General features: G+C 43.3%; 1 protein-coding gene across 1 annotated transcript in view; it reads right to left on the reverse strand.

Moving 5' to 3' along the window:
* Positions 1-1026: 1026 nt before the first annotated feature.
* The window catches only part of LOC142281522 (uncharacterized), a 68003-nt gene continuing 44090 nt past the window's right edge, over positions 1027-24939 (reverse strand). The window contains exons 6-10 of the mRNA XM_075332926.1: positions 23006-23057; positions 9980-10060; positions 8796-8899; positions 5178-5288; positions 1027-1158 (exon numbers count right to left, since the gene is read on the reverse strand). Coding sequence (XP_075189041.1) covers positions 1027-1158; positions 5178-5288; positions 8796-8899; positions 9980-10060; positions 23006-23057 — 480 coding nt within the window. The remainder of the gene's footprint in view (positions 1159-5177; positions 5289-8795; positions 8900-9979; positions 10061-23005; positions 23058-24939) is intronic.

The raw sequence follows: 24939 nt of genomic DNA on the forward strand, positions 1-24939 counted from the left end.
TATTTCAGTTTTTCTTTTTTATAAAATTTGCAAAAATTTCTACATTTCTGTTTTTTTTTCTGTCAAGATGGGGTGCAGAGTGTATATTACTGAGAAAAAAAAATAACTTTTTTGAATTTACCAAATGGCTGCAATGAAAGAAAGAAGGAAAAATTTAGGGGTCTGAATACTTTCTGTACCCATTGTTTATATACTGTATGTAAACCCTTTTTACATGTACAGAATCATGGAATTATTGGTGCATTAAAATAAATAATACAATTCAATTCAGACTGGGAATCTCATTAACCTAAAGGACAAGCAATCCTTAACTCGATTTGTGAGGCCAGGTTAACAGATGAACCCAAAAGGTGTGCAAAAAGTCTAGAAGAGGCTTGTTACCTAAGGTATAACATCGGCAAATAGTTATCAAACCCAAGACTGACAATAATTATTACTAATAAAAACTGGCCTAAATCCGTGTCTAAAAGCATGTGAGAGCCTTTTGGAGTATTGTTAGATATTACAGAAAGTTTGCACCACAATTTGCCACAATAGCAGCTCCCCTCTTTGAGTTTTCTAAAGATTCTAAGTTCACCATGGTGAAATGAAATGAAAAAAGGCAGAGCAAAACAATTTACAAGACTAAAAGTAATACAATAAGATAAAGTACAATTTCTGTAAGATATATACTCAAAATAATAATAATAATAATAATAATAGAAAAGAAGACAATTCCGGCACTTACCTGTTCATACAATCCAGAAGACTATTTCCAAGTAATTAAAAATAGCAGCATGGTACTGAATAGCATACTACTAGGTATAGGCAAAAAACATTTCGCACCAAGCAGGCGCTTCTTCCTCTTAGCAAGGGTCCTGGAAGTAGCACCTGCTCGGCACGAAATGGCTGTCGTTTGTATACGAGTATACTGGAATGCCATTTACTACCACACTACTATTATTTCTGAAATATCCTGTTCCTTTGACCTTCTCACCAAAGTAATAAAGTAACACTTACTAGTGATGTGGAAGGAGAAGAGGTGAGTTACTGTCTAATAATACTTGCCTGCTTAGTGGCTGGGACTTTGGCAACGATGAGTGGGTGAGTCCATTGTGGGATCTGCTTAATACCTCTGTGCACTGTCGGTCTGTCTGTGGAGCAATCTGCTTCTGATTTCTACCAAGAAAAGATATGCAAGTTAGTTTATATACAGTGTCATATATATTAGAATTTTTACCAGGTTATGCAAGGGTCTATTTTAACCCCTTCACCATCCAGCCTGGTTTTAACTTTCTGACTTACCCCAATTTTTTCAATTTTGACCAGTGTCACTTTATGAGATAATAACTCTGGGATGCTTCAATGAATTCAAGAAATTCTGACATATTGCATGTTCCGTTTGGAGAGCCTAAAGTGTGCCTAAACAGTGGAAACCCCCCACAAGTGACCCCGTTTTGGAAACTAGACACCTCAAGGAATTTATCTAAATATGTGATGAGCACTTTGAACCACCAGGTGCTTCACAGTATATTTTTAATCTCCCTAATCTAGCCCTATCAACCAATCTAAATTATTATTTGATTCTTTTTTTACACATAAACCCCCCCAACAACGTATGCCGATCAATGATGTGCATCAATGATCAGCACTCAGCGGATGTAGGATGCATGCACTTATGTGGTGGCAAAAGGAAAAAGAAATAGGCAAGAAAAAAATTCCTGGTCAAAAGCGAGCACAGACTCTAATCAGTGATGTGTGTAACTGATCAGTGTTCGGCGACTGCAGGACTCACGCATGCACAAATGTGGTGCAAAAGAAAAAAAACAGCCACAAATTGATCAAGTACTGATTAACGATCAAGTACTGATTAGCGTTCGGCAGCAGAAGGGGGTTGTGGAAGGGGTTAGGGAGAGGTGGATGGGGGAAGAGGGAGAGAGGTATTGAGGTGGACTGGAAAAGAACAGGGGATAGGAACAGGTCAGGAAGAGGAAAGGTAGATGTTCTTTCTTCTGTATTCAATCAGCAGGAGCAGGAACAGCAGCAAAAGGCTAAAATAGTTTGTGGCACCACGAGGCCCAGCAGACACTCAGTAGAACAGCACAGTGACCACTCTCCTCACGTGTTCCAGCAGGAACGAGATTGTGCAGAGTGGTCAGTGCAAGGTCAAACTCTATCTCTGCTCACATATTTGGTACGATTGGGGCGTCATCGTATGCTTGCTCCAATCAGTGCTGGGGATGATGATGCCACCATTGACAGGCTCCAGCCTATGATCTTTGCTGTTCTAGCACTGATCATAGCTAGACTTCAATGTTTCAGCCAATCACAGCGATTGTAATTGTGGGGGACGGGGGCGGTGCCACTCCCTATGGCAATAAGTGCATATGCTGTGCTGTCAGAAAGATCAGGCATCAGTTGTGTTTAGTGGTGCTTTTTGCTTGGTTGTGGAGTGTACCCCTATTGTTTTGTACTTCTTTCCTGGTCTTGTTTTCCTCCGAAATCTTATTGTCTTATCCTTGGTGTGTGTGCTGTGTGACAGAGTTTTGGTTTTTACTTTGTCTGTCTTTTTTTGTGGTTTCAACACACTCCTGTCCTGTCCCTCCCTGGGGGAAGGGGAGGGGGAATTAGATCAAGACTGGTTAGTAGCAGGGCCAGGAAGGAGACTTCAGCCTCTCCACTATCAGGAGTATCCCAGAGAAAAAGGATAGCATAGGGCCCCCAGCTTGAGCACATCTTAGGAGCTCCGGTTCCCCGCTATCCCAAAGTCATCATGACAGATGGAGCGGGCTATTAAAATGAGGCAATACCAGAAGGCCCTAGTTGAACAAGTTGTACAAAAATTTCCCATTTGACAACACTGGCAGCAGAGGTCATAGTTCCTTTGGCAACCAAGGAGGAGAGATGAGGGAGACACACTCCAGGTCCAACAAAGGCAGGGGAACACTATCAAAAGACTGGGATAATTTCATTAGATCCTCACAGCGCCATTGGGTTTCCAGGGACACGTGGCCCTGGAGGTGTTGGTCTACCCTGTTTCTAGTGTTTTGTCAGAGCATGTTTTTAGTGCGCCCAAGGGCATAATAAATAATTAACTGAAAATGTTGACAGGCTGACTGTTCCCAAAAATGAACAAGGTCTGCATTGGCCCAAACTTTTCAGTCCTAGCAAATGACAACAGCGGAATATGAAGGCAAATCAAATGTTCCTTTTTTACCTGTTGAATTCCTTTGCACCCCTTCCCTCTTCAAAAAGGGTATACCGATTTGTATTATTTTTTTCTGTTGCTCCTTCTATATTATATCATCACGGTTATCATAATTTTTGGAGGGCCAGAAAGTGGCTCTCTCAATTTTTAGAGGGTCAGTAGCCGACCCTCAGCAGCCAACCTTCAATCAACTGACGAACTTTAAGGAATCAACCAAGTTGGTGAGTGGCTATGACACCATAATTAGTGTAAACATCCCGCCTCTGTGTCTACTCAGACACTCGCTGCTCACAATTAAATAGGAAGCTTTGTATGTCCTTGAGGAAATGGAGAACGTACACAGGGTGCTACGTGCTTGCATATCCTGACTGCTTGCTGTGGGTATGTTGACGTTTAGGCCTCTGGACTCTGAGGCTTTCTGCAACCTGATGGCTGTTTCCAACCTGCAGTCCACAGCCACCCATACATTTCCAGATGTGTCATCTCCACCTTACACCTGCACGTCTTTCATAACATCACCCATGCCCTTTAAAACACAGTTAGGTTGCCATAGCAGTATACCAAGAGAAGGTTTGTAAAGCAATATATACAGTATATACCTCTAATCCTAAACTAGCTCTCCTCCAGCAACTATCACTACATGAAATGTAGCTAATAGCGGTATTAAAATGGAAAAAAATAGATGTAGGCCTTAAAAGGAATTTTGGCTTTAGGTTGCAGCAGCAAGGTCTGTAAGGCCAGAATCCCTGCTGACATGCCTCTAATACACTATCTCTTCTCCATCAGCTTGCCCTACACTAAATAAAGCTAAAAGCTTTATTATTAGAGAATAGAACTGATTTTTTAGATAGCAGCAGCAAGATCTGTAAGGCTAGAGTCCCTGCCTACATGCCTCTAATACATTATATCTTCTCCAGGAGTAAGCCTACACTTAATGCAGCTAAGAGTGGTATTATTATAGAATAGAAAAGAGCTGTAAGGTTAGAATCTCTGTGTACAGGACTTTAATACACAATCCCTACTCAAGCAGCCTGCTTTACACTGAATGCAGCTAAGAACGTATTATTAGAGAATAGAACATGTTTTTTTATGTAGCAGCAGCAAGGTTGGTAAGCCTATAATCCCTCCCTACAGGCCTCTAAAACACTATCCCTTCTCCGTTGGCTTGCCCTACACTAAATGCAGCTAAGAGCAGTGTTATTATGGAATTAGACCTGAAGAGGACTGTTGGTTTACTGTTGTACCCGCAGGTACTGTCATGTTTATAACACACTGTCCCTTCTTCAGCAGAACCTACATTAGATCCAAGTGCAGTGCACCGATCATGGCATCACCGGGTCTAATATAGACTTAATGACGCCATTTGGTCGGGGAATCACAGTAATGCCAGAAGTCAACATTGCTATGGCATCACCATGATTGTCAGACAATTTTTGCATGTTTAGTGGCTGAAAAAATCCACAGAACAAGCGTGGCACCTAGTACCAGGATACTCAATCGTGTATTGAGCGTCTCGAGCACACTGATGCTCGATCGAATACTGATCAGTGTTGAAAATGCTCACCCATCACACGTTATCACCAATCAGCACATTACGTGATAGCTTAGTGGTTGTGGGGGTCTGACCATTAGGACAGTCATTGCTTGACTCCTGTTATAATGGAGTGGCAGTGCATATGCTCGGTCACTTCTTCATTCATTATCCATGGGGATGTGCTTAACCTAATCCTACAGCCCCATAGAGAATGAATTGTGTGACAGTCTGATATTTGGATTGATGAAGCTGTGGATAGGTGATGGCTTCTTTTCAATCCCCAACCCCCTGAACAACTGCTCACACAACAGCTCTAAATTTTCAGATTGGTTGCTGAGTAACTACATAAGTTCACCAGAAAGTTAGTGCATTCAGATTTTTTTTTCCTGTATAACAAATATAGGATAAAATTTAAGACACTATATTGATCCCCCCCCCCTATATAACTATAATCACCCAGGGTGGAGCTGTGCTTGTCTGATGACTGTGTATTACGCTGGTACTCCTGCTGTTATCACATGGAATTTTTAAATCGATTCTTCTATTTGCAGTGGATTCAATACATTTCTGCAAAAAATATACATAAGCAATCACATATAAAAGAAAGTTAAAAGAAAAGAGATGACTAACACGACAGATCAGTGATACAAATAGTCAACCTTAGGGCCCGTGCAGACGACCGTAGTTTCTGTCCGAGTGCGATCTGTCAAAACATCGGATTGAAGTTGGACCAATGTTTTTCAATGAGGGAGAGTGCATGTCTGACTTTTCTTCGTTGGAATGAGCAGTCCGAGGAAAAAGTTACAATGTACATAATTTGCCTCTGATAACACTGGTCAACACAAAAAAACCCATCAGCAAAGGTAATATGTCTTTTTATGGATTTTGATGTGCCAATTCTAAAAATGTGATTAGTTTTGATCTATCACATAAAGTTTCTGAGATAGAAGTATTTCTGTTATTACATTACTTCTGCATTTTCAATGTATGTGGTTTTTCCTATGTTATTCTCATTTGAAACAGAAGAATCTTCTTCATGATGATGTCAGTGTGTTATTACCGAAACAGAAGTAACACTTTAACACAATTTTTCACAGTAGATGGAGCAATGGTGTACTGTATCAATGTGAATGGCCTCTTTGAAGAACTGAATCAAGAGTATTTTGTTGCAGATTGGTGATTGTTTATTGACTCATCCCAAGTTTGAAAGCAGTGTTGCTTCACAATGCAAATATGAAACCATCAATCCCTATTGCTCACTCATGTCATCTAAAGTTATGAAAATCTGTCAGTTGTTTTGGATGCTATACAATATAAGCATCATCAATAGAATATCTGTGGAGATGTGAAAGTGATTGGTCTGCTAATGGGAAGGCAAGTAAGTTTCACAAAATATTGTTGCTTCTTGTGTTTATGGGACAGTAGAAATACAGTAGAGCATTATGTTCCTCATGATTGGGGACAGAGAAACATCAACGCTCCAGGTAGAGACGATGTTCAGCAGAATCCTTTAATTGCTCCAGCAAAATTCTTCCTTCCTCCACTACATATAAGGTTGGGATTGATTAAAAACTTTATGAAAGCCAAAGACAAATTCATGAGGGTTCCAGTACATTTCACAGAAATTCTCCAGCATTTCACCAGCAAAACTGAAGGAAGGGGTATTTGTTGGTCCTCAGATCAGAGAACTTATGAAAGATGATGTGTTTGAAGGAACTCTAAATGATAAGGAATTGAGATCTTGGAAAAGCTTCAAGTGGATCTGTGAAAATGTCTTAGGAAAAAATAAATCTCCAGAATATGTTGAAGGTGTGAGGAACTGCAAAATGCACCCCAGTGTCTTGGATGTCGCATGTCTCCGAAAATGCACTTTTTGCATTCACATTTAGATTTCTTCCCTCAAAATCTTAGGGATGTAAGCGAGCGGTTTCACTAGGACATTAAAGTAATGGAACACCGCTACCAGGGTTTATGGAATGACTCAATGATGGCAGATTACTGCTGGATGTTATATAGGGACAACCCTGAAAAATCCTATCAATGACAGTCTAATGTCAGCACTTTTAATTTCTGCTCATGTTTTGTTTTTATTTTGCATGTGAAATTATTTTGGTTCAATAAAAACTGTTTTGTAACGTGAAGCATTTTTTTCTGATATGTAGATCAGTGTTTTCTTAATGTCGCCAGTATATTTCCTATACCTTATAATAATGATGCCGCTCCATGGAAACTATACGTGCTACAGAAAAACTATATACATTTTTGAAATCAGGACAAAAAAGAGGATTCAGAAAAGTAAAAGGTCACCTGCGATGATTACAAAAAATATTTTTTTGTAGACCTGTGTAATCGAATGGTACTCGGCCATTCGTGCCTATAGAAAATTTCAAATCGCACTCGGACAGACTGACTGGAGAAGATAGAGAAATATTGTTTTTTTTTCATCCTCCACATTTGAGAAAAACAGATCCCACTCTGATCAGAGTCTGATTAGCATAATTGGGCAGTTTTTCCTCAAATAGAGAATAAAGCTGTAGCCTTAGGCTACTGTCACACTTGCGTTGTGCGGCATCCGTTGCAATCTGCCACCTTGAGGAATTACGGTAACCGTTGCAGTAATCCGTTTATTCCTCATAGACTTTAATTAAGAGCAGATTGCAACGGATGGTCTTGCGTTGCATCCGCTCGCGGCACATCAGTCATTTAGTGACTGACTGTCGGGCGTAAGGAATGCGCAATGTAATGTTTTTTTGTTGCTATAAAAAAACGCAGTCCGCAGGATTCTGTCGTGATCCGTTAAGAGGCATAATGAATGTCTACGGTGCTGGATTCCATCGTCATGCGTCTGGCGACGGATTCCAGTGCAGGATTCCGTCTCGTTCAACTGAGCATGTCCAGCAGAACGTTCTAAATTGTCTAAAAGCACTCCTAGTCTCTCTCCCTCTCTCTCTCTCTCTCTCTCCTCCTGAACTGCAAATATTCTTTCCCGGCTATAGAAAAAATAAAAAAAAAAAATCACAAACGCAAAACGTTATTTCACTGGAATCCGTTACCTTTGTTGTCACACTATTTACAACGCATCAGTCACATGCGTCACACAACTCACTGTGACTGATGCCAAACAACGCAAGTAAGAAAGTACCCTTACTCTGAGCCTAAGGGCTCATGCATACATCAATGATTTTCTTGTACTAGAAAATCGATCCAATTTTTTTGTTTTGTCAAATTTTCATCTGAGTTTCATCAGAATTGGATTGGAGATCTATCAATTTTTCTCTAATAAAGAACAAAAAAAAAAGTTTATCCACCTTCTTCTGTGTATCAGTCCTTGAAAAAATGACACAAACGGATGGTATCTGAGCGATGTGTGATTTTTTTTTTTTCTCCAACCCATAGACTTTCCTTGTCGAATTTGATCCGACACTCAGATCAACATCAGACATGTGTCTGTGAATTTGCACACTCGCTCCATAAAAAGCCATGGACATGTGAACAGCTTTATAGACTGTCATGACTGTATGAAAAACACCGATAGCACTCGTATGTGAAAAACTGACCCGTAAATGAGCCCTAAGTGGTTCTTGCAAATTTGCAATGTCAGACGTTTGCAAGAAAAATCTATGGCTTCATGAAAATTGGCCAGTAGTTAGACTAGTAGCTAGGAGAAGGTGAAGAAACTTTCTTCTGATCAGAAAAAAACTGATGAAACTCGGATGAGAACATTGCTGATATATACAATGTGCCCTTACTTTTGGCAAGCAATATAGTGCCACACCATATAGTGCCCAATTATAAGCACTCGACAACATGGTAACTTTCATACAATTACTTAAATAATATAGCTTAATAATGTTTAAACTGCTATATACTGGAAAAATAATGGATTGTGCCTAATTGGTAGTGCCACCATAAAGTGCTCAAATAATACGAAGATATAGTGAGTGACAATACAGTGCTAAACAAATAACATTATTGGCCTCCCCTTCAGTAGGCGCATTTGATGCAAACTGTATAACATCAGAAGTGGCAACCCCCTGAGGCTAGTCCTGTTACAACATAATAAATGTGGCTTACCTTTGTCCTCGGTCTGCTGGGCATTGCATTTGGCTGATTGGATAGACTTGGTTCACTTTTGGTCCCACTACTTTTGCAGATTTTCTGGGTAGTTGATGTACTTCCTAGATACATTTATGTAAAATCATTGGTTTCTATTACAAATGTAATGGACAATTGTGAACAGTAAGTATTTGACCTTAGGGAGGCCGCTGGATGGTTTAGTGGACTTGCTTTCTTTCACCCTGTTCAACTTTTTCAAAGAGATTGCCACTACTTTAACATTCATGGCCTATCCTTATGAGAGGTCATCAATGTGTGATTGTCTGGTATCTGACACCCAGCACCCCTGCCGATCAGCTGCTCTTGGTGCCAACAGTGGCAGCATGCAGCCGGAAATGTTCAGTTCTGAGTCTGCTTCATCAACTGATAGTGTCCGCAGCCGGGTACTACACATCTGCCTCCAATTCAAATCAATAGAAGACGGATGTGCAGTACCCGGCCGCAGCCGCTATCAGAAGACTGGGCAGCTCCAGAATTGAGCATTTCTGGCCCCCAGCTGCTGGAACCAAGAACAGCTTATCAGTGGGGGTGCAAGGTGTCGGAACGCAGTTGATCAGATATTGGTGACCTATCATAAGAATATGCCATAAATGTTCAAGTAGTGGCCAACCTCTATAAAGTGGGAATGACACAGAGATATACTGGAATATCACATTGGTGGGTACTGTGAGCTCTGATCAACCGTGACTTCAGTGAAGGCAACACAGGTTTTTAGAGAGCGTTTGGATTATTTTGGGCCTACTCAGTCCATGACATAACATAGCATGAAAACCCATTGAATAAAATTGCGATATAATCCAGTAATAACATTTTCTGAGCTGTACTGAATTGGTTTAACACATAGTTCTGGAAATTGGTAAATGTCAGAGTTCAAAGACTCCAAACATACAGACGAACATACATAGCCTTTTCATGGCATTTTCAAAGCAATTTATTAAATTCCATAGACTGGAAAAACACAAGCTATTTTGCCCCTTTTCGGACAGAGCCATTTTGTCTATATAGGGTACTTCATGAGCTATTCAATTCTTTATATCCTGTTGTAAGGCCAGTGTAATATTATTCAAATTTTCTACTAATCGTTCCATATTTAGTTGTTTTCTGTTGTTAAATAAGGTTGTAAACTTTTACAAAAACCTTACGTGGACAAATGCTCTGCTGTACATCATCATTAACTTGAGAAATAAGTTTTTGCGGTTTTAAACTTCGGTTTACAGGTGGACCTAGAATAAAACAAAAAAACCTGTTTTATTATTAATAATAATAATAATAATATTAATAATAATAGTCATAATATTGATAATCTCACATATTATTATCTCTTGCGCTCTCTCTCCCTCTCCCTCTCTCTCCCTCTCCCTCTCCCCCTCTCCCCCTCTCTCCCTCTCTCTCTCCCTCTCCCCCTCACCCCCCCCCTCTCTCTCATACTCTGTCTCCCTATATAGTACAGACCAAAAGTTTGGACACACCTTCTCATCTCTAGAACAACTGTTAAGAGGAGACTTTGTGCAGCAGGCCTACATGGTAAAATACCTGCTAGGAATCCACTGCTATGGACAGGCAATAAGCAGGAGAGACTTGTTTGGGCTAAAGAACACAAGGAATGGACATTAGACCAGTGGAAATCTGTGCTTTGGTCTGATGAGTCCACATTTGAGATCTTTGGATCCAACCACCGTGTCTTTGTAGAAAAGGTGAACAGATAGACTCTACATGGCTGGTCCCCACCGTGAAGCATGGAGGAGGAGGTGTGATGGTGTGGGGGTGCTTTGCTGATGACACTGTTGGGGATTTACTCAAAATTGAAGGCATACAGAGCCAGCATGCCTACCAGGGCATCTTGCAGTGGCATGCTATTCCATCCGGTTTGCATTAAGTTGGACCATCATTTATTTTTCAACAGGACAATGACCCCAAACACACCTCCAGGCTGTATAAGGGCTATTTGACTAAGAAGGAGAGTGATGGGGTGCTACACCAGAAGACCTGGTCTCCACAATCACCAGACCTGAACCCAATCGAGATGGTTTGGGGTGAGCTGGACTGCAGAGTGAAGGCAAAAGGGCTAACAAGTGGTATACATCTCTGGGAACTCCTTCAAGACTGTTGGAAAACCATTTCCGGTGACTACCTCTTGACACTCATCAAGAGAATGCCAAGAGTGTGCAAAGCAGTAATCAAAGCAAAAGTGGCTATTGTGAAGAACCTAGAATAAAAGACATATTTTCAGTTGTTTCACACTTTAAGTATTTAATTCCACATGTTTTAATTCATAGTTTTGATGCCTTCAATGTGAATCTACAATTTTCAGAGTCATGAAAATAAAGAAAACTCATTGAATGAGAAGGTATGTACAAACGTTTGGTCTGTACTGTATGTATATATATATATATATATATATATATATATATATATATATATATAAACACCTTTCAATTGTGAAGTTGAACGAAATTTATTGCTTATTTTAAACTTTTGTAAAAAAGAATAAACTGAAAATTGGGGTGTGCAATGTTATTCACCCCTTTCCTTTCAGTGCAGCAAACTCACTCCAGAATTTCATTTAGGATCTCTGAATAATCCAATGTTGTCCTAAATGGCTGATGATGATAAATACCTGTGTGTAATAAAGTCTCCGTATAAATGCCCCTGCTCTGTGATAGTCCCAGTGTTCTGTTTAAAGCACAGAGAGCATCATGAAGATCAAGGAACACAATAGGCAGGTCCGTGATACTGTTGTGGAGAAGTTTAAAGCTGGATTTAGTTACAAAAAGATTTCCACAACTTTCAACATCCCAAGAAGCACTGTGCAAGCGATCATATTGAAATGGCAGGAGTATCATACCACTGCAGATCTACCGTGACCGTCCATCCAAACTTTCATCTCAAACAATCAGAGGACTGATCAGAGATGCAGCCAAGAGGCCCATGATCACTCTGGATGAACTGCAGAGATCTACAGCTGAGGTGGGAGAGTCTGTCCATAGGACAACAATCAGTCGTACACTGCACAAATCTGGCCTTTATGGAAGAGTGGCAAGGAGAAAAAGCCATTTCTCAAAGATATCAATAAAAAGTGTTGTTTAAAGTTTGCCACAAGCCACCTGGAAGACACACTAAACACGTGGAAGAAGGTGCTCTGGTCAGATGAAACCAAAATCGAACTATTTGGGCACAATGCCAAACGATATGTTTGGTATAAAAGCAACACAGCTAATCAACCTGAACACAGCATCCCCACTGTCAAACATGGTGGTGGCAGCATCATGGTTTGGGCCTGATTTTCTTCAGCAGAGACAGGGAAGATGGTTAAAATTGATGGGAAGATGGATGGAGGCAAATACAGGACCATTCTTGAAGAAAACCTGTTGGAGTCTGCAAAAGACCTGAAGACTGGGACGGAGATTTGTCTTCCAACAAGACAATGAACCCAAACATAAAGCAAAATCTACAATGGAATGGTTCACAAATAAACGTATCCAGGTGTTAGAATTTCCAAGTCACAGTCCAGACCTGAATCCAATCGAGAATCTGTGGAAAGAGCTGAAAACTGCTGTTCACAAACGCTCTCCATCCAACCTCACTCAGCTCCAGCTGTTTACAAAGGAAGAATGGGCGAGAATTTCAGTCTCTCGATGTGCAAAACTGATAGACACATACCCCAAGCGACTGCAGCTGTAATCACAGCAAAAGGTGGTGCTACAAAGTATTAACTTAAAAGGGCTGAATAATATTGCACGCCCCAATTTTCAGTTTATTATTTTTCATGAAAGTTTAAAATATGCAATTAATTTCGTTCAATTTCACAATTATGTCCCACTTGTTGTCGACTCTTCACTATAACATTAAAATTTGTATCTTTATGTTTGAAGCCTGAAATGTGGGAAAAGGTTGAAATATTCAAGGGGGCCGAATACTTTTGCAAGGCATATATATATATATATATATATATATATATATATATATATATATATATATATACACACAGTGCCTACAAGTAGTATTCAACCCCCTGCAGATTTAGCAGGTTTACACATTCGGAATTAACTTGGCATTGTGACATTTGGACTGTAGATCAGCCTGGAAGTGTAAAATGCACTGCAGCAAAAAAGAATGTTATTTCTTTTTTTATTTTTTTTTTAAATTGTGAAAAGTTTATTCAGAGGGTCATTTATTATTCAACCCCTCAAAACACAAGAATTCTGTTTGGTTCCCCTAAAGTATTAAGAAGTATTTCAGGCACAAAGAACAATGAGCTTCACATGTTTGGATTAATTATCTCTTTTTCCAGCCTTTTCTGACTAATTAAGACCCTCCCCAAACTTGTGAACAGCACTCATACTTGGTCAACATGGGAAAGACAAAGGAGCATTCCAAGGCCATCAGAGACAAGATCGTGGAGGGTCACAAGGCTGGCAAGGGGTACAAAACCCTTTCCAAGGAGTTGGGCCTACCTGTCTCCACTGTTGGGAGCATCATCCGGAATTCGAAGGCTTATGGAACTACTGTTAGCCTTCCACGGCTTGGACAGCCTTTGAAAGTTTCCACCCGTGCTGAGGCCAGGCTTGTCCGAAGAGTCAAGGCTAACCCAAGGACAACAAGGAAGGAGATCCGGGAAGATCTCATGGCAGTGTGTACATTGGTTTCAGTCAATACCATAAGTTACGTACTCCACCGCAATGGTCTCCGTTCCAGACGAGCCCGTAAGGTACCTTACTTTCAAAGCGTCATGTCAAGGCTCGTCTACAGTTTGCTCATGATCACTTGGAGGACTCTGAGACAGACTGGTTCAAGATTCTCTGGTCTGATGAGGCCAAGATCGAGATCTTTGGTGCCAACCACACACGTGACGTTTGGAGACTGGATGGCACTGCATACGACCCCAAGAATACCATCCCTACAGTCAAGCATGGTGGTGGCAGCATCATGCTGTGGGGCTGTTTCTCAGCCAAGGGGCCTGGCCATCTGGTCCGCATCCATGGGAAGATGGATAGCACGGCCTACCTGGAGATTTTGGCCAAGAACCTCCGCTCCTCCACCAAGGATCTTAAGATGGGTCGTCATTTCATCTTCCAACAAGACAACGACCCAAAGCACACAGCCAAGAAAACCAAGGCCTGGTTCAAAATCAAGGTGTTGCAGTGGCCTAGCCAGTCTCCTGACCATAACCCAATTGAAAACTTGTGGAAGGAGCTCAAGAACTAAAGGAAGGAGCTAAAGTCCACATGAGACACCCAAAGAACCAAGATAACTTGGAGAAGATCTGCATGGAGGAGTGGGCCAAGATAACTCCAGAGACCTGTGCCGGCCTGATCAGGTCTTATAAAAGACGATTATTAGCTGTAATTGCAAACAAGGGTTATTCCACAAAATATTAAACCTAGGGGTTGAATAATAATTGACCCACACTTTTATGTTGAAAATTTATTAAAATTTAACTGAGCAACATAACTTGTTGGTTTGTAAGATTTATGCATCTGTTAATAAATCCTGCTCTTGTTTGAAGTTTGCAGGCTCTAACTTATTTGCATCTTATCAAACCTGCTAAATCTGGAGGGGGTTGAATACTACTTGTAGGCACTGTACATTATATATATATATATATATATATATATATATATATATATATATATACACACACATTTACTAAAACTCCCTTTTCTAACAATTTTTCTTTGATTTCTAACTCTCTTGTCAGAATGTAGTTAATGTGTTAAAATACAAAGAATTATAGTTATAAAGCAATATACACTGACAAGCAAAAGAGTAACAATGTTTTAAACTTTTGACTTTCAGGCTCCATATCTCACCATCAGCTACAGCTTTCAGCATGAGACGACCTTCATTTTATACACAATCATCTTGGCTATCTCATACATAAATTTGTCTTGCAACTCTTTAGCACATGATTAGTTATGTAGATTCTTGTCATGTCACTGCATTGTTATTGTTTTGTTCCAAAAATCAAAATTTTTAATTTTATAATTTTGTAGATCTACCTTTGGCTTTCAACACTGCCTGAATCCTTCTGGGCTCTCAATTAAAGTCAAGCATGTCTCAAATGAAATCTGATCCTAGGTCTCTTTACACGTTAAATACGAAATAGGATAGAGTCATTACACCAAGTAATTTTTTTGCAAAGTGCAATCAAAAAACTTTATTAAAGTATCTAGTACGTGTTTGTTTAAAAAGGAGGATTTTACAATTGTGCTTTCAATTGTAATCCAATTCATTCACTCTTTGAATGAGAAGGTGTGTCCAAACTTTTGGTCTGTTATATATATGTAGTACAGACCAAACGTTTGGACACACCTTCTCATTCAAAGAGTTTTCTTTATTTTCATGACTCTGAAAATTGTAGATTCACATTGAAGGCATCAAAACTAGGAATTAGCACATGTGGAATGAAATACTTAACGAAGTGTGAAACAACTGAAAATATGTCTTATATTCTAGGTTCTTCAAAGTAGCCACCTTTTGCTTTGATTACTGCTTTGCACACTCTTGGCATTCTCTTGATGAGCTTCAAGAGGTAGTCACCGGAAATGGTTCTCACTTCACAGGTGTGCCCTGTCAGGTTTAATAAGAGGGATTTCTGGCCTTATAAATGGGATTGGGACCATCAGTTGTGTTGTGCAGAAGAAAAAGAGGCTAATGGATGGAAAAGTTGAAGGAACTCGAGGAAGCCTGATGATATGGAATTATCTCACAGCCAGAGGTGTTAGATTCTTTACCAGGAACGATGGTTGCTTCAATGCTAAGTAATATGTATCCTACAAGATGAGTTACTTTGTACACTCGAGTACTATGAATATGAAAAGGACGACATAGTTTTCCAGCAGGACAACGACTTGAAACAAAAGTCGTTGACTTGAAACAAAAATCAAGATTGGTGACAAAATGGTTCAATGACAATGAAGTAGAGGTGCTGGATCGGCCCTCACAGTCCCCAGACCTCAACTCAATTGAACACTTGTGGGTAGAGTTGAAGAAAAAGCTGTTACATACCCAAGTTAGGGTACTTTCACACTTGCGTTCAGCGCATTCCGTCACTATGGAGAATAGCGCAGTCCGAACGCACTGCGCTATTCTCCATAGACTTGTATGGATGACGCGTAGGATTTCACTGCGCATGCTTTTTTTTTTTAAATCACAAACTTTATTTTTGTTGTCTCTCGGTGGCCGAAGCTGAGCGCCTGCCCGCCGGCATGTGACAGTGCTCAGCTGAGCGCCCGACCGCCGGCATGCCCGGCCGCCGGCAAGTGACAGCGCTCAGCTGAGCTCCCAAGTGACAGCGCTCAGCTGAGCGACCGGCCGCCGGCAAGTGACAGCGCTCAGCTGAGCGCCCGCCCGCCGGCATGCCCGGCCGCCGGCAAGTAACAGCGCTCAGCTGAGCGACCGGCCGCCGGCATGCTTGGCCGCCAGCATATCAGGGCGCTCAGCTGATCGCCCGGCCGCCGGCATGTGAGGGCGCTCAGCTGAGTGCTCGGCCGCCGGCTATTGAGAGCGATCGGCTGATCGTTCACAATAGTCGGCTGCCGGTAAACTGTAAGAAGTGGTTTTGTACGATCCGTAGCATTGCGTTGTGCCACTATATGCAGCGCATCCGTTGCATCCGTCACAACGCAACGCTACGGAAGCCGTCCAACGCAAGTGTGAAACTAGCCTTACCAGTATGCACCAACACTGGGAACACCCCCTAAAGAAGCAGTCTGGGGGGCTGGAGCCCGATCCCACCTGGCACTTTTCAAATCATCTGGCATCCCTGACTTTATGGGTAACAGTAGTGTTTTTTAACACTATGTGCACTGCTGCTATTTTAGTGTTTATATATTGCACATGCATGTCCCTGGAAAATGGGGAATGGTAGCTAAATGTGATTGCATGTAACCCACCTGGGGAGCAACATTCTTATAGCAGCAGAGTGGTGGTGTAATTATCTTTATAACATCATACTTCCTGTTGTTAGTCAAATACCCGGCAGTTTGTAATAAATAGCAGTAACATCATAGAGATTACTGGCATGTGGGTAATGGAGGCATGTGATTGGTATTTAACCTGAATAGGTCCGTTGCAGACAGCCTATGTAATTGCATACAGACTGCTCATGTTCTAGTGTTATGATACAGGATTAGTGATTGGAATGACATGCAGCACACTTGGATTATACTATTCTGTAAAAGTTTAATATATATATTCATTGAAGATGTGTAGCATGTAATGCCTACTATGTATGTAAAAGCAAAAAATAGGAATTACTACTTACCGGTAATGATGTTTCCAGGAGCCATCATGACAGCACTGTAGGAGTTGCTCCTTTGACCTTTACAGGGACAGGAAAACGCAAGAGGTTAAAAGCCCCTCCCCATCCCCCTTTCCTCAGTGATTTTTCAAGTACCACACCAGGATGGGAGATAACACCATTTAATTAATGCATAAACGTACAACAAACACGGTACATAACCAGACGGGAGGGAAATAAGAGTGCTGTCATGATGGCTCCTGGAAACATCATTACCGGTAAGTAGTAATTCCTATTTTCCAGGACGCCACATGACAGCACTGTAGGAGAATGCCAAAGTAATCCCTATGAGGGTGGGACCACAGCCTGTAGAACCTTCCTACCGAACAATGTATGTTGATCAGTGAGAAGATCCAGTTTATAGTGCTTACAAAACGTGTGGGGACCAGACCACGTTGCTGTACGGCAAATTTGTTCTAAGGAAACCCCCGCCCTTTCCGCCCATGAAGGGGACAGAGCTCTGGTGGAGTGAGCCCTAAGGTGAGTAGGGGGGTCCCGACCCGCGGACTGGTAAGTAGCTGAAATAGTAGACCTAACCCACCGAGACAGAGTTGTCTTAGACACCGTCTTCCCTCGGTTTTTCCCCGCAAATTGCACAAAAAGGGTTGAATCTATTCGCCAGCTCTGGGTAGCCTCCAAATAAGCCAGCACCGCTCTTCTGACATCCAAAGAGCGAAGGGATTCATCTGGGTGGGTGGAAGAGTCGGAACAGAACGCCGGCAAGACCACTTCTTGTTCTAGATTAGTCGTGGACACCACCTTCGGCCGGAACGTTGGATCAAGCTTCAAAATGATTCTGTCGGGCAGGATCTGGAGATATGGAGGACGAATGGATAAAGCTTGCAGTTCTCCAATTCTCTTCGCAGTGGTAATAGCTACCAAAAAAGCCGTTTTAAAGGATAATTGCTGAATAGGTACATTATCCAGAGGCTCGAACGGAACATCGCAGAGTCCATTGAGAACTAGACCCAGATCCCATGGAGGAACTGTGGATCGAATAGTAGGCCGCAATCTTTGAAGTCCTTTGACAAAACGGACAATCCAAGGATGGGAAGCGAGGGAAGTATCGAAGAACACACTGAGCGCCGAGATCTGGACTTTTATTGTACTGGGTTTCAGGCCCTGGCGGAAACCTTCTTGAAGAAAATCAAGGATCCGAGGAATATCTGGATGGGCACTGTCCCTCGGTTCCTCACCTAGGAAGGCACAAAACCGAGTCCATATCCGCCGATAAATCGCCTGGGTAACCGGCTTCCTACTGGCTTGTAGGGTAGTAATAACCGCTGCGGATAAGCCCTTATTCTTCAAGAATCGCCCCTCAGGATCCAAGCCGACAGATGAAGATTGGGAAGATCCTGGTGGAACACCGGACCCTGGCTGAGTAGATCCTCCTGTAAGGGAAGAAGAACGGGCTCGTCCACCGCCATGTTGTTCAGGAGCGAGAACCAGCTCCTTCTCGGCCAAAATGGAACAATGAGGATGACCTTGGCCCTGTCCTGTCGGATCTTCTGAAGGACTCTGGAAATCAATGGAAGAGGAGGGAAGGCATATGTCAGTTCCATGACCCAAGGTTGAGACATCGCATCCACTGCTGCTGGTCGGTCGTTGGGATTGAGAGAGAAGAAGTTCTTGCACTTCAAGTTGCTCCTGGACGCGAACAGGTCCCAATGAGGCGTCCCCCACCGGGCAATTAGTGACTGGAACACAGAGTCGTTGAGACACCAACCTGCGGGGTCGATCCGGTGTCTGCTGAGATAATCCGCCAGATGATTGTCGGATCCCTTCAGATGGACAGCTGAAATGGACAGAACAGAGGTCTCGGCCCAGCGGAAGATGAGGTGCGCCAAGGCTTGCAACTGGTGATGTCTCGGGCCGCCCTGGTGTCTGAGAAACGCCACCGTTGTTACATTGTCCGTGTTGATGCAGGAATAGGTGTTGTCTGCTGCTGAGGGCCTGCCAGACTGCGTTCAACTCCCTGTAGTTGGAAGAGTAGGCCATCAACTGGTTTGGCCATGTTCCCTGGAAAGTAACCTTGCCCACGTGTGCCCCCCAACCTGTTTGGCTGGCGTCGGTAATGAGCGTAACTGATGGCGAGTAGTCCCAATGAACTCCCACCGAGAGATGCTCCTTGTTTGTCCACCATTGCAGAATGCGTCGGAGCCGCACCGGAAGGATGATCTTGCGGTTCAAGGTGGTTCGGCTGGTCAGCGAGCAGTGGTGACCCACTGGTCTTGAAAGAATCAGTTGCTGAAGCGGTCTTGAATGGAACTGGCGCCACCGTACACATGGGATACAGGACGTCATCAGACCCAACACCCTCATAGCTTCCCGGATAGTGCACTTCTCTTGACTTCGGAAGGCCCGTATCCTGCGTTGGAGTAACCTCACCTTCAGGGCCGGTAAGAATGACATTCTGGCATCCAAGTCCAGAAGTATGCCTAGGAAGATCTTTCTGGATTCCGCCAGTAAATTCGATTTGTGAATGTTCACCATCCACCCCAGAGACAGGAGTTGGAATAGAGCGAGCTCCACCTCGTGGGACAATTCTCTTGGGTTGGCTGCAATGAGGAGGAGATCGTCTAGGTATGGAACGATGGTGACACCCAGTGTTCTTAGGTGGGCCACCACCTCCGCCATAACTTTTGTGAAGGTTCGGGGAGCGGATGACAGGCCAAAAGGAAGACACCGGAACTGGTAATGATAGATTACACCCTGTTTTTCCAAAGCAAATCTCAGGAATTTTTGACAGGCGGGGTGTATAGCTATATGATAATATGCGCTTGACAGGTCTATTGTGGCCATAACCGAATGATGACTGATGAGTGAGATGGCAGATCTGATGGATTCCATACGGAATTTTTTGTAGCGAACGAACCGATTCAGGGGCTTGAGATTGATAATGGTGCGCACATCTCCCGACGGTTTTAGGACGGTAAAGAGACTGGAGTAGTGGCCCCTGAAGTGTTCCCGAGGAGGAACCGGACATATTGCTCGGGTACGTAACAGATTTTGGACCTCGGACCAGAGATGGCAGGACGAGTCTGGGGAGCGAAATCGTGTGAGAAGAAATCTGTCGGGGGGCACCCGAGAGAATTCTATCAGGAGACCTCCTGAGACCACTTGGAGAACCCAAGGATTGGACGTGATACATTCCCACGCCGTTTGAAACCCCGCCAGACGTCCGCCCACCTTGGCGTCAGGATCGATTTTGGTTTTTTCTAGTGTCAAAGGAGGGATTCCTCTCTTTTCCTCCTTTGTAATAACTCCATCTACCTGATTTACCCCTACTTTTGTAGTCAGGATTTCTAAAGGAACGAAACCGACGGGTAGGAGGGCCCCGACGAGTCTTTTCCTCGGGGAATCCCCCTTTCTTATCAGATGCCTTTTCTAGTATATCGTCTAGAGCGGGACCAAAAACTCTCACACCTGAAAATGGGATAGCACACAATTTGTTTTTACAGGCGCAATCCCCCGACCACATTTTTAACCATATGGCCCTGCGGGCAGAATTAGTTAATGCCTCATTTCTAGCAGAAAATCTAATCGATTCCGCTGAAGCATCTGCCATAAATCCTGTGGCAAGTTTCAGGAGGGATATAGAATCCTGAACAGTCTCCCTGGGAGCCCTATCCACAATCAGGGATTCTAGGTCATCTAACCACCTGGACATGGACCTGGCCACTGAAGTAGCCGCAATGTTAGTCTTGATAGTGGTGGCTGCAGCTTCCCATGCCCTTTTCAGAAGGCCGTCTGCATTTCTGTCCATTGGGTCTTTCAACCCGGACGAGTCCTCAAATGGGATAGCAGTCTTTCTAGCTACCTTAGCCACCGGTACATCGATTTTAGGTACATCCTCCCAATCCTTAATATCATCCGGTTCGAATGGGAGGCGAGCCCGAAATTCCCTGGGAATTACTAACTTCTTCTCAGACTCCTGCCATTCCTCCATTATCATTGCTCTGACATGGGGATTGACAGGGAATACTCGATGGCGTTGAGACCTGAGTCCTCCGAACATTTCGTCCTGGACAGACCTCGGTTTCTCCTGCTCCTCCACCATCATTGTCTTTCTGACGGCTCGAAGCAGGTCATTCGTATCACAGGAGGAAAAAAGATACCGACGGCCCTCCTCTGGTGCTGGACCTGCAGTCTCCTCCTCTAACTGAGAATCAGAGTCATAAGAAACCTCTCCCTCTTCTGAAGAGATCCCCATGTCCTGCCGCTGTCGTTTGCGAGGCGTGTCTCGACATTCCAGTTGGGATGATGTACTGGCAATGACCGACTGCACTTCCTCGCGTATCATAGCTGTCATGTCCGTCAGAAGGGAATTTTGTTCACTGGAGACCAATTCAGCTATACAAGGGTCACATAGCTGTTTAGTACAGGACTCTGACAGATGTGAATGACAGACTGCACATTTTTTTATCCTGGCTGATTTCCTCTGAACTTTCTTAGGAATAGTGCCGGTGCGTGTCGTGGAAGAATCCTAAAATAAAGGGGTAGACTGAATCAGGTACTACCCTTATCATCCCTGGTCCGAACCCAGGTACACCTGCACTTACGTGACCCTGGGACTCTGCAGGGGCTCCAGCATCCGACCTGTCATCCTCATCCATTACAAGCAAATACAGAGAATAGTGAGCCATCCCCCGGTCCCACGGGTTTATTACCTGTTTGGGCGACGTCAGGGTCCGTTCCCGCCTTCAGTGCTCCGTCCCGGATCACCTACTGCCTTCCAGGGCATCGCCATATTCCTGACCCAGAAATGCGGCGATCTCCGCACGGCGCATGCGTCAGCGTGCGTGTCATGCTGGAACGCATGGTATGCGCATACCGGAAGTGCCACATGGCCTGCAGTGGACAGCGGGATGCCGAGAGCCCTCACCTGAGGGAAGCGGCTTGTTGCCGGGAAATCTCGCTCCACTGGCTGGCTGAGGGACCTCTCCTTTAGAGGTGTCGGCCAGGGGCTGCTTGACCGGCAGGAAGGAGAGAGCAAGCCCCCCCGATCTGCCTGGACACCGTACCTCCGACGGTAAGACTTGCGTCTGTCCTGTACAGGGACAGGAAAAACACTGAGGAAAGGGGGATGGGGAGGGGCTTTTAACCTCTTACGTTTTCCTGTCCCTGTAAAGGTCAAAGGAGCAACTCCTACAGTGCTGTCATGTGGCGTCCTGGAAAACGGATGTTATATGTAATTTTATTATCATTATGCCAGTGCCTAAGGCCCCTATGCTTGTTCCTTGTATCCGTCTATTTTACCACTGAATGAACAATTGTAAAAATCCTCCTTTTTAAACAAACACGTATTAGATACTTTAATAAAGTTTTTTGATTGCACTTTGCAAAAAATAACTTAGTGTAATGACTCTATCCTGTTTCGTATTTAACGTGTAAAAGAGACCTGGGATCAGATTTCATTTGAGACATTCTTGACTTTAATTGAGAGCCCAGAAGGATTCAGGCAGTGCTGAAAGCCAAAGGTAGATTTACAAAATAAAATTTTAGATTTTTGGAGCAAAACAATAACAATGCAGTGACATGACCAGAATCTGCATAACTAATCATGTGCTAAAGAGTTGCAAGACAAATCTATATATGAGATAGCCAAGATGATTGTGTATAAAATGAAGTTTGTCTTATGCTCAAAGCTGTAGTGGATGGTGAGATATGGAGACTGAAAGTCAAAAGTCAAAACATTGTTACTCTTTTGCTTGTCAGTGTATATTGCTTTATAACTAGAATTCTTTGTATTTTAACACATTAATTAAATTCTGACAAGAGAGTTAGAAATTAAATTGTTAAAAAAGGGAGTTTTTGTAATTGTTTTAATGACTTGAATGAGTCAATTAACTTAACCAAGACATACCTTTGACGGGCTGTGATTTACTATCCCATGTTTTACTGTTGCTCCAGACAGACTAAAAATATAAAAAAAACTATTATACATTATCATCAGCATCAACTGAACATGCTTCATATGCAAACCTGACTTTTCAGAGTCCTTTTCTTAAGTGACTGTTTCCTAAAATTTCTCTGTTTTTCACTTAAGTGAATGGAAATATAAAAAATCCTGGAAAAGGTTTTAAAACAAATCTCTATGGATAAACTTATCTCAGCAATCCTATGATCATCCTCCTGACAAAAGTGAATAAAGTGGAAGAAATCAATCCAAATGTGAAATTTATTTCAGTCAGAAGAAATAAAACTTATAAGTCTATGCGTAACTTTGCACAGAATTAATTTTTTTATTCTTCATTTGCTTCCTAAATGCAGTGTTAACAAAGTTAAAAGGAACCTGTCACCAGACTTGGGTCCTATAAGTTGCAGCCTCCACCAGTGGGCTCTTATATACAGCCTTCCAGAATACAGTATATAAGAGCCCAGGCCGCTGTGTAGAACGTAAAAATCACTTATAATACTTACCTAAATGGTCGGTTCGGTGCAAATGGGTCAGATTGGTGTCTCCATTCTCCGAGTGCACTGCCTCCTCTGTCAGCCATCTTTGTCCTCCTTTTTCTGAAGCCGGGGTGCATGATGCGTCCTATGTCATGCGCACATGCGCCGGCATTGAGGCCCTGCACAGGCGCTCTTTGATCTACTATGAGCAGGGCAGATCAAGGTATTATAGTGCGCCTGCGCAGGACCTCATTGGCGGTGCATGTGCATGATGTAGGACGCATCATGCACCCCTTCTTCAGAAAAAGGAGGACAAAGATGGCTGAAAGAGGAGGTGCTGGCACCGGAGAACGGAGACACCCATATGACCCAACTACACCACAGCGACTGTTTAGGTGAGTTTTATAAAGTCATTTTTACGTTCTACACTCTGGCCTGGGCTCTTATATACAGCATGTTAGAATGCTGTATATAAGAGCCCACTGGTTGTGGCCACAGCTTATAGACCCCAAATCTGGTGACAGGTTCCCTGTAAAGCACCTCTCCAGTGTTTGTTTTTTCACTGTCATAGTGGTGCTTTAAATGTAAGTCCCATGCCCCTGTTTTTATACTCACCCTACGACATCTTCACATATTTTAGTCATTGCTGCGGTCCCGCTGTGCCACCTAGAAAACGCAACATCTGACTGGCCGGAAGTGAGAAGTGCTCAATACAAGTCTATGAGAGTCAGAATGAGGCCAGAACAAGGCTCTCATAGACTTAAGGCCGCTTTACACGCTGCGATATCGGTACCGATATCGCTAGCGTGGGTACCCGCCCCCATCTGTTGTGCTACATGGGCAAATCGCTGCCCGGGCCGCACATCGCCCAGACCAGTCACAGTACTTACCTGCCCGGCGACGTCGCTGTGACCGGCGAACCGCCTCCTTTCTAAGGGGGCAGCTCGTTCAGCGTCACAGCTGCGTCACTGAACCGCCGTCCAATAGAAGCGGAGGGGCGGAGATGAGCGGGACGTAACATCCCGCCCACCTCCTTCCTTCCGCATAGTGGCCGGGAGGCAGGTAAGGAGAGCTTCCTCGTTCCTGCGGTGTCACACGGAGCGATGTGTGCTGCCGCAGGAACGATGAACAACCTCGTTACTGCTGCAGTAACGATTTTTGAGAATGGACCCCCATGTCACCGATGAGCGATTTTGCACGTTTTTGCAACGATGCAAAATCGCTCATAGGTGTCACACGCAACGGCATCGCTAAAGCGACCAGATGTACGTCACCAATTCCGTGATCCCAACGAGTTTGCATTAGCGATGTTGTAGCATGTAAAGCCCCCTTTACATTGCATTGTGACCTCCATGAAACACTGGAGCAGCCGGCAAGTCACAAACTGCCGAAGACAGACCGAAG

The sequence above is a fragment of the Anomaloglossus baeobatrachus genome, chromosome 1 (genome assembly GCF_048569485.1).
Source record: "Anomaloglossus baeobatrachus isolate aAnoBae1 chromosome 1, aAnoBae1.hap1, whole genome shotgun sequence".
Classification (NCBI taxonomy): domain Eukaryota; kingdom Metazoa; phylum Chordata; class Amphibia; order Anura; family Aromobatidae; genus Anomaloglossus; species Anomaloglossus baeobatrachus.